Raw genomic sequence first — 11,940 nt, 5'->3', positions numbered from 1 at the left:
CCATACCCCAATCCTCTCTATCTCCTCCAATATCCATCCGTTCTCCCTGCAATTCGGCCAGCTCATAGTTCACCATCAGGCGCATATTTCAACACACTTCATGTTGATTTCTTCTAACTCCAATTCATCTAGGTCCATTGGGTCACCTTCATGAGCCGTCGATTGCGGGTTAATGAAACTCTGGAATCATTGGGAAGTCAAGTCCTTCTGGTTGTCTCGGTTCTTTGACAAGATTTCATAAGTATCCAACACTAGCGCCATCACTTCCTTGAGAGTCCTGGGTCGATGCAGCTTCATCTGCTGTTTGATGGCCAGTTTGAGTCCGTCCATGTATCACACAAGGATGCTCGCACGAAAGTGTACTGGAAGCTGATGGAGGATTTCGCGAAATTCTGAGTTGAACTGGGAAACTGAGTGTTCCTGACAGATATGGAAGAAGCGCTTCTCGACATGAGCCTCCTCATCCTTGGGGAAGAAGTATTCACGAAAGGTGATCAAGAATTCATCGAAGGCGAGCATAGTGATATTGGCTCCTTGTTCCCTCAAGAATGTATTGAACCATGTCGCCACAGACCCGCTTAGGCAGCTGGCCAAGAACATGATCTTTTCCATATTCGTTATGATCTGACAGAAGAAGAACTGATTCTCGACTTCGGTGATGAATGACAGTAGCTCCTGGGCATTTCTTTGTCTGTTGTAATGCTGTGCCGATGGCAAGAGACTGGTATGCAGTACTGCAGTTAGATTGGAAGTTTGCATGGCTACCAAGTGTGAAGAATCAGTGCCTAGGAATCCGCCGATTCATCTTCCTCTTCCCTCGTCCATTCTTTATATCATAGCTAAGCAATACAGCAAAGCAGTGCTTACTGCAAGCACCGTGTCTTTGTTACAAATCATTAGAAGTCATTATCAATCATCTATCAGCTGTTATCGACTCAGTGCATCCCTGCTCCGGGTCTTCGTTTGTCATAAGCACCCAGCCTCATTCTATATAGGCGCCAATGGGTTATCTTCGTTGTCTGGAAGTCAAGTCTAGCAGCATCGCTTATACTGTTGAGCCGTCCTCCGAGCGGCTCATCAAGTTACCCTGCGTGTCTGCTGACTGTCGGTCCACCGATCCTTCATAAAGAATGAAGTATCCGAAATAGTGTAATGGTTAGCACGGTCCGCTCTCACCGGGCAAATCAGGGTTCAATTCCCTGTTTCGGAGGTTTTTTATTAGAGAGCAGGAATTTGCTACTACTATTTGCAATTCCTGTACTATATACCTTTAATTTAGATTATTTTTCCCAATGCAGCTCGATATTGTATAAAGAAGTTTGGTGTCTGTATTACATCTTGAGCTGTAAGCCAGCAGCACCATCTTGTTGCAAGCTTGAGGTTCTCAAAACTGTACTTTCACAACTTCTGGGCCTATTTTCTGGACTTGCTTCATCTAATATTGTATTAGTGCATTCAAGCCCGAACTTATAGACCTTCGTTAGAACTGGATTCTAGAAATCAACAAAATGAGCTTAACAAAGCCCATTTTTTTTAGCATAGTGCATTAGGCTGAACTTGGATCAAAACATCAGTACCTATTCAGCATAACTGCTTAAATCGAAGTATGCAATTGGATGGATTAGCTGGATTGCTGAGAGCTTACTATGTTTACTTCTACACAGAATAGGAAAGTGCTTGGAATGCTGGAGCTCTGGTGAAAGTAGTGGAAACTTCTCCAGAGCAGCTCAGCAGTGATCAGCTCTGATTAGCACTGATCTGACATAACTAAGAAGACTATAGAGGTTTCCGGTTATTTAGCAGCTTAAGTCATGAACTTATTGAGCATAGATGTGACCAGAGTAGTCATAGTCATTCCTTAACTTCTGTGCTGCACAAAGTCTAGGGCCATCCACAACTGTATCTCTTTGATGCAACATCTAGCTTTGGAAGTTAGGTTCGCTCCGGGATACTTCTGCTGCTTTGTTAAACTCAATTTTTGATGATGTTCTTCTGATAGACTTGATGGACAGCTCAGTCTTCATCAAGGAAAGGCAGAGAGGACCAGGGCTGCTCTGACATTCATCAACATGAGTCTAGCATGCTTGGTCATGGGCAGGGTGTTCTGTAAGCATGTTACTCACAGTATAGATTGTTTTACGAGTCAATTCAGCTACATAACTACATACTAATTTAACTGAAGGGCACCAGGCGTTTAGCACAAGGGATTAAGTTGGCTAGACTACAACAACCAGAGTAACAATGAGTCTACTGCAATTGTGCTGTAAGGTCATGGCCTTCTGGGAAGCCAGAGCGAGAGAATCCAGTACAGAAGTGTGCTAAGATTCACTAAAGAATGAGCTATTACTGATGGTGGTGGAGCTGGATCTTGATACACACCAGGATACCCTACAATTCCCAACACTCTGCACCACACTGCTCTTAAACTCATAGTGACTGTATCTCAACCAGTATCTATATAATGGGATCAAGATCCAATGGCGCACCACTTTAATGTCACCTGATTCCAACAAAGGTATATTATAATTCGCTAGAAAAAGCAAACTTAAGGGGGGGACTATCATAGACACCAGGCTTGTTGAATTGGTGGCTATGTTGAAGAGGATCCCCCGGAAGAAGTATTTAAGTTGTATCCACTGTAAACTGAGAGAAGAGGCTGAACCACAAGACCATAGTAAGTTGTGACCCATATCTGACATGGTGAAGACATACCACTGGTATTACTTCCATATTGGGTTAACAGAACCAAAGCCAGAAGGTGAAGCAGAATCTTCAATTAGAGGTATGAAATAGAAAGCCATGGGAACCAACAATTTAGAGAAACAGAAGAGGTTGGTATGTGAGAAACATCACCAGCAGTGTCAGCAGATCACACATGAAGTACAGTGCTGCTGAACGTTGGAATATGCACTACTTGTAAAGTACCAGGGCATCAAATTTGGATCTGATCATGCAGATATTGCTGAAATACAAGCTGATTGGGGCTGGGGGCTTGGAGATATTTCCGGGGTTAGGGGATGTGGGAGGTATGACAAGACAAACCCCCTTCTGCCCCAGTATTTTCACCAGTGAGTCTTCATACACTATGCAATTGAATCGCTTATTATGGCTCTCCAGAATGCTGTGACCTAACAACATGAGCTGCAGGGACTCGGGCATTATGCAGTACAGTTTTGAAGCTAGGAGAGATGCTTTTACACTACTCAGTGGTGGCATCTGTTCTCAATGATGTCACGGGTTCAGTTGCCAGATTATTGCCAGTGTCTGCGGCCTTACTCAGCTACATTTGATCAGCACTGATCACGGCAGAGCTACTCTGGAAAAATTTCCACTGCTTTTTCGACAACTCCAGCATCCCAAGCACTAGACTATGTCACCAAATATACCAAAGCCATTATAATCATCCCTAAGAGTCTCCTCCAGTGCAACTCTAACTTTTGCTGTAACACTTAGTAAGCACTGAACTTGTACAGTCCTACAGCTTTACAGTAATTAGTATGCCTTCATGCTGCTGAACACTCCACAATGGCCACTTCTTATGCTGTCCTTGCCATTGATCCTGCATCTGTTGCCAACATTCTCCCATGCTGCACATTAGTTGCACATTAGTATTTCACATTTGTAGTCTTAAAGTACCATGCCTGTCCCGTTCACCTATCTGTTATTCCCATCTCTTATCTTCACTGGTGCCTACTAGATCCTCTGCTCATTTTTCTGCATCCTCTCCTGACACAATAGTTGCTCTTGGCCTAGGCAGTCGACAACTCGTCCAAGAACACCAGTCACTTGAAATATCTCTTCAATTGCATCTGGTCAACAACGCCTGCGTCAAACATCTTTCTGCATGTGCACCAACCACCATTTTCATCACTGAAATAATCACCATCAATACCATTGTCAAATGATCAAAATGCGTAAACTAGAGCATTACTGTGAAGCTTAACCCTTCCATTGCTCCTCCTGTCTACTACTTCATTATGCACTTTGACAAACCAGTGTTTTATGGGCTGTTTGGCAGTGCCATTAACTAAGCGACCATACACATCTGCTGCTAGTCTCAGTCACCTGCACCGCTTGATATAACCCATGTCAAGCAGACTACCATGGACATTGACGATTCTGCATCTGCATCTTGCACACTCTGGCATTAGTTTGTGCCTCTGCCCTCGCTCACTGCCCTCTTGAATGAGCAAAATTTCTTTGATACTTCATAATCATCACTTTTTGATTATTTCTTGTCTGCAAGTTCCCTCATAGCACCTAAAAATCAAAAGTTGGCTTAACTGAGCCGGCCTAGAGTTCTAGTAGTGGCAGCCTGGACTCCGGCTTAGCTACAACATATATGAATATCTGGCATATCTGCATTGTGTCGTTGCATTTTATACTGTATATGAGGACTATAATGAGATACAGCTCATCTGAGTAGTAGTACAACTCATCTACCTGCGCTGCAAAAACACTGTTCAGAATTGCGTATATTGCATAGAAGCCATGATGAAATAAGCCTGATAAACGAGGCCAGCTTCCAATTCAACTAGCAACAAGCTCTATTGTTCCACTGTTCACACAATAGTGCGAACTGCCTGTCAGTCCTTTCATTATCAGCAATAATGTCAAGTGCACCGCAAATCCCATATAATTTCTCACCTTCATGACTTACCTAAACCATAGCTACCTCCTGCCACATGCCATTCTTTCTTTTACGTTGTAAGAGATACTAACAACTATTAATTCATCTGTGCAAGTTCATCTACTGATAATCAAGTCCGGCAACAAAACCAATGATCACTAACTTTTTGTGTGCTAGGATGCACAATGTCTCTTGGATTGATGAATGATCACTTCAATATGTAGATTGGTGAATGGAGTCACGGTGCAAGGCCTGCTATTGTAGAAGGGTTGACCAGCTTTAGGATTCAGCACTGATTTGCACTTGCAGTTTGAGTCTGCTGGAGGGTACTTGAGCACAGTCATTTTCTAATGACCTGTCATCTCTTGTACTCACAGTCAACGAATGTGTTCGCGACTAAATATGTGGTTCAGTACATGCAAATTGTGGCTACCAGAGTTAACGGAACTTTGGCATAGAGAGAACTTAGATAGTAATCGGTCACTAATTAGGTAGGGTATATAAGAAAGGGTCGATGCAACAATAGTAATAATGTGGTTACTACACTGCTTCAGACAGCTGATTTAGCATTTTCATTGTGGTCAGTTGTAAGTACGCTCGCATGACTTGTCATTTTACATTGAGTCTAGCCTCTTTCTCATCCACTTACGCTTAACTGCATAAATGCAGTACAAAAACAGTATGCTTATCCAGATAATATATGTCTGGTGCTCACTATTTATTAGCGACTCCAGTAACGCAAATTGTTCTCTGAGAGCTTGTTCTAAAATGTACAACTCTTGACCAGAAATTGACTCCATTGCATGCTACATTATCCATGCCAATATAGATGTGTAGAGAACAATGTGCAGTATAATTCATTGCTTGTAGTCCATCTATAGAGCGTCTAACTATCGTACATGCATGATGAGCTTACTTTTTAACTTCCTTCTTAGCCTCGGCCTGATCCTCATTCCGACTCCACCCTGTTTCGAAAAGCGGATGCATGCTAAACCGCGGCAGCGGATGTGCTTGCGTGTTAAAAACGACTTGTGACAGATCTGTGCGGTCGGTATTCTCATCATCAAAGATGAGATACAGGTACTTCAATGTCTCTGACAAAAAGTATGGCACAAGCACGTCGTAGTGCACTGCCGGGATCTGATTGACATTCATGAGAGGCGCGTATCCCGTGCGCGGAGCAGGAAGTCGCGCATAAGTACGTATAGCCTCGAATATAGTCCACGCGCGCTCGCGGAACTGCTCTTCACCGGTAATACGCCACATCACAAATAGCGACTCAACAATCTCGGGTCGGAGCATACTCTCGAAATCTGGCCGGCGTGTTTCGATCGCGATATCCGCATTCGCATCAGTGTTGAAATGAGACACTTCCGGAGCCAGGCCGGTCTTGGTCGAGCGTGCCATCGCGTAGCACGTGTCCATGAGCGAGCGGGCAAGGGCGAGGTCGGCAGACTGAGATTCTGAGAGAGCTGGCATATCAGATAAACTATTGCCATTGGTAGCACCGAGTGCGAGGAGGCCAGGGAAGAAGCACGCAAGATGGTCCATTCGTGACGAGCGGGGTCCGCTGAAGCCCTGGTCAAGAACGCCGACGATCGTGAGTCCGGAGGGTAGAACTTCAACCAAATGCTGCCGAATGCCGGTGACCGCTTCGTCATACAGGTCACGGTACACTTTCTCCTCCTCCTTCGTCTGCAGGAACTGCTTGAGCAAGTACTCGTAGTAAGAATCTCCCCTGGCACCGAGGCCGATCGTAGATCCCTGGAACGCTCCAGAGATGGGGTCGATAAGTGTGTAGGGGAGTCCGTCGCGGGGTCTGTTCGCGGCCAACACAGCCATGACTTGTTGTGCCTTGTCCCAGTACAGCGCCTCGCCGGTAAGCTTCGAGACGTACTTGAGCTCAATCTCCATGCCCGCGGCCTCGGCGGTTGTGCTCGCACCGCTGTTCTCAGGAGATGCGACACCGACACTGGTGTGCAGGTTCACGCTTGCGTACGGTACCCCCGAAGGTGAGTCAAACGCGCCGAGCAGTCTGTTGGCGAGGTCGACGGCTTTCTCGAGATATGCGTCGTCGTAGTCTGAAAGATAATGCGCCGACAACAAACCGCCAAGTATCCGAATTGTCGTCTCGAAAGTCGACGCAGTATAGTCTTGATCCAGCGTGAGATTGGTCATGATCCACTGTCGCGCGTGTTCGACTTGCTTGTCAAGGCCCATGAGCATCATGGTGTCCAGCGCGTCAACCACCAACCATCCCAGCCCGCCCTGCGGACCCAGATTCCGTGATGTTTTCGCAATTGGCCGGTACACGTCCGCGCCGTAGCCATTCTGCTCGTAACCGTCCCATGAGTCTATAAATACCGTCTTCACCGCGTCCCGTCGCGTACGCATGATCTGCGCCACCATGCGAGCGCGACGGGAGCTAGGCGAGAGCGACGACAGGGAGTCTCGCGAGTACTGGTATACTAGCATCAACATTCCCGCAAGCAGTACACCAAGGAGTAATCGCCGCCGACCGCCATGCCGTGAGGAGGTCGGCAGGGGCTTGTCTTTGTAGAGCGGGAGGACTGGCTGTGCGGCGGCAGTTGGGTGGGCACGGGACCAGACAAAGTCTTCGGCGCCACGCGCCGCAGAGGCAAGGTCAGGGACGATCTGGGGCCTGCGGAAGCTCATGGATGGCGGGGGTGCTGCAGGTCAAGGCGGGTGGTCTCGGTCGTGATGGCAATGGCGGAGAGGCGGCGGTGACGTCAATTGGGGCTGGTACCGTCAGCACAACCTTCGCTAGTCCTCGACGCCAGGCAAACCCCGGACCCACCGAATAAGATCGCCTCGCTTATCACTACACCATCGAGTTCCTCACCACCAGTGTTCCTTGTTCCTTATCCGTCCCCAGTCGCAGCAGCTTAGTCCGCGCTTAGCAGCTTGCAGTTCTCGTCCGCCGCTGATCCCGCAATGCCGGTCATCGAGGTACGCTACCGTCGTGCTCTCCCACATCTGCTCACATAAGCCTGTACTGACAAATCCGTGTGGCAGAACATCAAGAACTTCATCCGCCACGGCAAGCAGGCGCATGTCTTTGACGACTACGAGACCGGGACCGTCGTCGAGACCGCCGCCGTGCGTGTGGGCAGCAGCGCCGCCGCGGGATACTCCCCGGACATGGAGTACATCGAGCGCAAGGACAACTACAACGCTGCCATCCAGCAGATCGTCGCCGAGGAATCCGCGCAGAGCTCTAAGCTGCCGGTATACCCCGGCCTTGACCAATGGAAACTCCTTGAGAAGATGGGCGAGTAAGTTCTTGTTTTGATAATTGTTCTTTCTCTCCGCCGCGTGCTGACATGCACTCTCCCCAGCGGCGCGTTCTCGAACGTGTACAAGGCGCAGCACCGCGACACCGGTGAGATCGCAGCCATAAAAGTCGTGCGCAAGTACGATATCACCTCCGAAGCCAACAACCGGCATCATCTCGGCGCGGAGGCCAAGAAGCAGCAAAAGACCGTCGACCGGTCCACTATCCTTAAGGAAGTCTCTATCTTGCGCCAGCTCAACCACCCCAACATCGTTCAGCTGCTCGACTTCTTTGAGAGCGACTTATACTACTACATCATCATGGAACTACTTCCGGGGGGCGAGCTCTTCCACCAGATCGTTCGTCTTACTTACTTCTCCGAAGATCTCTCTCGTCACGTCATCGTGCAGGTCGCTGAGGCGTTGAAATATCTCCACGAGGAGCAGGGCATCGTGCACCGTGACATCAAGCCTGAGAACATTCTTTTCTACCCCATTCCGTTCATTCCCTCAAGGAAGATCGTGCTCCGGCCCGGCGATGAGGACAAGGCCGATGAGGGCGAGTTCCTCCCCGGCGTCGGCTCCGGTGGTATCGGACGCATCAAGATTGCTGATTTCGGTCTCTCTAAAGTCGTCTGGGACTCCAAGACCATGACACCTTGCGGCACCGTCGGATACACTGCGCCGGAGATCGTCAAGGACGAACGCTACTCCAAGTCTGTTGACATGTGGGCCCTCGGCTGCGTTCTCTATACACTTCTCTGTGGCTTCCCTCCGTTTTACGACGAGAGTATTCAGGCCCTCACCGAAAAGGTTGCACGTGGCCAATACACCTTCCTCAGCCCGTGGTGGGATCCTATCTCCAAGGGTGCCAAGGACCTCGTTTCCCATCTGCTCACTGTCGATCCCGAGCGCCGGTACACAATTGAGGAATTCCTAAGTCACCCGTGGATCACGCAGTCCAATGCACCGACCATGCCCGCACACGACGCGCCACCGATCGCGGAAGTCAGCGCGCCCAGCCCAATGATTATCGATATCCTTGACACGCCGCGTGCAGCCGCCAAGGGCAATCGTACACCAGTGGCAAACACAATGAAGGAGGTCTTCGACGTGTCATACGCCGTGCACCGCATGGAGGAGGAGCGCGCACGGCGTCAGGGCGGCGCGGAGAACCTTGGCCTGCTAAACGAAGAGGATGAGGACGAGGACGAGGAATTCACGAGCTCCGAACACCTGCGGCAAGTCGAGGCGGGCCTGCGCAATGTGCACATGTCCACCAACGAAAGCCGAGGTCGCGCGGGCGCGAGCACCACCGCCGCCACTGGGGTGGGACGGCACACCAGAACGACGGCGTCGGCTACTGGACGCAGCAACCACAAGCGGAAGAGCAAGTTCGAGCTCAACCTGGACGGTGCCACGCTGCTTGAGCGGCGCCGCGAGAAGGCTCAGCACGCGCGCAATTTCGTAAAGGCGCCAATCAGCGTCTCATGATATCCCATTTGGTCGTTCGTCATTGTCCATTGTTCGTTTTTAGTTCTGGTTGTTGTCTCCTCGTAATTTAGCGTTCTCATTTCCATATAATGGTTGCATGAACATATACTACTTACAATTATATTACTACTGCACTTCTATTCGTTCCTGGTTTTGGCATGTTTGTTCGTTCGTCGTCGCCTTGTCGCCGGGCTGGTTGGTTTGGTTGCTGTGCTTGGATCGTTGGACCGTCTGTTGTCGGACTAATATGAGGCGGTCGGCTGTTTTATACAATAATACATGTGCATTAAGTTCTGTAACTAAACCCGAGAGCATACTCGACAAAGAGGGGGCCCATTGAGGGTTAGGGCTTTCTTGATTGGCCAGATTTTCATGAACCATAGTTTCATGCCAACGTTTTCCGCTTCTGCACCCCCCAAGCACGACGAGCACAATGGCCTGGGGTAAGTAGATCCACGCGAATGCGTCCACATCTTGTGGTGGCTACCAACACTTCACAGACGACGAAGAATCCTCGGGTGACGAGGCCGCGCCAGCGCCCACTAAGCTAATACCCAAGTCCAAGTGGGACGACGAAGAAGACTCGGACGCGCCAGTGCTCGACTCCTGGGACGCTGAGGACTCAGATTCCGAGGCCGCAAAGGCGAAAAAGGCAGCCGCGAACGTACCGGCGCCGCAACCGCGCAAGAAGATGACACTACAAGAGCGGATAGAGGAGCGGGAGGCGCAGAAGGCGGCCGAGCGCAAAGCAGAGTTGGAGCGAAGGAAGGAGGTGGAGTCGGAGACCGCAGAGCAGCGGCGCAAGCGATTACACGCGATCGAACTCCAAGCGGACCTGGATAATGCTGTGTCGCTGTTCGGGGATGCCGTCATGAGCGACTACCACGATGAGGATGGCGAGGACGAAGAGGAGAGCGAGTCGGACGAGTCGACAACGGACGAAGAGGATGACAATGATGTCACGACCACAAAAAAGAGTCTGGTAACCGTTAAGGGGGCGCCCAAGCCGCTCTCGAAGACTCCATCCGCCGCATCGTCCGTGTCGTCGGTGGCAAGGTCACAAAAGCCCATAATATCTGCCGTTCCCTCCGCGAAGAAGGAGCTCACATTCGACTCCCTCCCCATTCTGCGCCCAAAGACCAAAGCTGAGTTTGAAGCCCTGGCAGCACAACTCGGTGCGCACCTCGCCGCATGTGCGGGCAATCCGCAGTATATGACAACTTTTATGACACCGTTCCTAAAAGCTCTGTGTGCGCCGCTGAACTCGGAGCAGGTTCGCAAATGCACAAGCACGCTGACGACGATGTCGAACGAGAAGATCAAGGAGGAGCGGATTGCCGACAAGGGCGTCAAGAAGGGCAAGGGACGTGGCAAGCCGGCTCTGTCAAATGCGAGCGCAAAGATCGTGGATGAAGTCGATACCACGCACTTCAATGACGACTTCGACGATTTCATGTGAGTGAGCATGATAGATGTGCTGTATACAAGAGATTAGATTATTACTTACTACATATGCCGTCAAACCAGTACAAAATATAAACGAAAGCCGTATACAACCTTAACTATAAATTTCCAAATGTGTGCCATGCATAATTCCAAACCCGATACTGCTCGCCTGCGCCGCTTGCAGTGACGTGCTGCGGATCAACGCTCCGCCGTCGCTGATATCTACCTGTAATCGTCGACCTCCGAATGCGTGCTTCCCGACTTCGTCGGTCGTAGCGGTACCGACACGACGAATGAGTCGGGTACAAGTTGTGCATCGGCAAGTCCGTAATCTTCGTGTTCGTCGTCCTCGTAAGCACTTTCGTCAACGACTTGTACAGGCGATGAGGCGACGGGTGTGCTCTGAAGTCGGCTTCCTCCGTTTCCGGAAGAGTCGTACAGCAAACTTGAGAATGAGTTCGAGTACGGCAGTCGCGGGATCGTAGTTGTAGCGTCGTAGGTGGTTGCTCGATTTATGCTCTTGCCGACTGGCCACCGCAGCAGCTTACACACCCTGCGCTCGTGTTGTTGTTGAACTGTGCCTAACAACGAAGTGCGTTCGTCCGTCGTTACCACAATACCACCACTATCATCTGAATCCTCCTCAATGTCGTCGTCGTGGAGACGTATACTCTCTAAGCTGTCCGCGCGCCGCAGCGACGTGGAGTCGTGGCGTAGCTGCTCCGCGTAGAAGTTGAAGTCGGCGTAATACGCCGGCTGACAATGTGTGCTATTGCGTTTCTGCGTCTTTCGTTGCCGCGGCATGCAGCACCAGCAGCTAATCAGCCACGCGACGGAGGTGTGCGTAGAGCTCATCTCGCCGTGGCGTGGCGATGACGTCGGTGGCCAGCCTGCGCACGAGGGTGGCGTACGGTGAGTGTGAATTCGCTGGTCGCCGCGATGATGAGTGTAGCGATCGCAGCTACGACAAGGTGAAATGAGGAATAATAAGAGTGCCGGTGACAGTGCGATGGAGGGGGCCGGAGCGGGAAGAGGCGACAGGCAAAGGCGGACGCATGTGACACTTTTGCCCTGCC

At 50.1% G+C, this 11,940-nt stretch overlaps 4 protein-coding genes and 1 non-coding gene across 5 annotated transcripts; 3 read left to right on the top strand and 2 right to left on the bottom strand.

Moving 5' to 3' along the window:
• The first annotated feature begins 1,138 nt into the window (after nt 1-1,138).
• Nucleotides 1,139-1,210, top strand: V1518DRAFT_t48. The gene has a single exon. It is a non-coding gene; the product is annotated as a tRNA-Glu (tRNA).
• A 4,028-nt stretch (nt 1,211-5,238) lies between these two features.
• V1518DRAFT_422027 (glycoside hydrolase) lies at nt 5,239-7,343 on the bottom strand. The gene has a single exon (XM_066905359.1). The coding sequence runs from the start codon at nt 7,304-7,306 to the stop codon at nt 5,543-5,545; it is 1,764 nt and encodes a 587-aa protein (XP_066757757.1). The 5' UTR covers nt 7,307-7,343; the 3' UTR covers nt 5,239-5,542.
• Nucleotides 7,344-7,445: 102 nt separating this feature from the next.
• V1518DRAFT_422024 (kinase-like domain-containing protein) lies at nt 7,446-9,714 on the top strand. The gene is made up of 3 exons (XM_066905358.1): nt 7,446-7,600; nt 7,667-7,926; nt 7,990-9,714. The coding sequence occupies exons 1-3, from the start codon at nt 7,586-7,588 to the stop codon at nt 9,416-9,418; spliced, it is 1,704 nt and encodes a 567-aa protein (XP_066757756.1). The 5' UTR covers nt 7,446-7,585; the 3' UTR covers nt 9,419-9,714.
• A 117-nt stretch (nt 9,715-9,831) lies between these two features.
• Nucleotides 9,832-10,997, top strand: V1518DRAFT_422021 (eukaryotic translation initiation factor 3 subunit J). The gene is made up of 2 exons (XM_066905357.1): nt 9,832-9,861; nt 9,919-10,997. The coding sequence occupies exons 1-2, from the start codon at nt 9,852-9,854 to the stop codon at nt 10,875-10,877; spliced, it is 969 nt and encodes a 322-aa protein (XP_066757755.1). The 5' UTR covers nt 9,832-9,851; the 3' UTR covers nt 10,878-10,997.
• V1518DRAFT_422020 (uncharacterized protein) lies at nt 10,882-11,940 on the bottom strand. Its single transcript, XM_066905356.1, has one exon. It carries the CDS (start codon nt 11,717-11,719, stop codon nt 11,087-11,089), a length of 633 nt encoding a protein of 210 aa, XP_066757754.1. The 5' UTR covers nt 11,720-11,940; the 3' UTR covers nt 10,882-11,086.

The sequence above is a fragment of the Limtongia smithiae genome, assembly GCF_038497785.1.
Source record: "Limtongia smithiae strain NRRL Y-17922 unplaced genomic scaffold V1518scaffold_12, whole genome shotgun sequence".
In the NCBI taxonomy this organism is placed as follows: domain Eukaryota; kingdom Fungi; phylum Ascomycota; class Lipomycetes; order Lipomycetales; family Lipomycetaceae; genus Limtongia; species Limtongia smithiae.
This window is presented reverse-complemented; position numbering and strand designations above follow the sequence as displayed.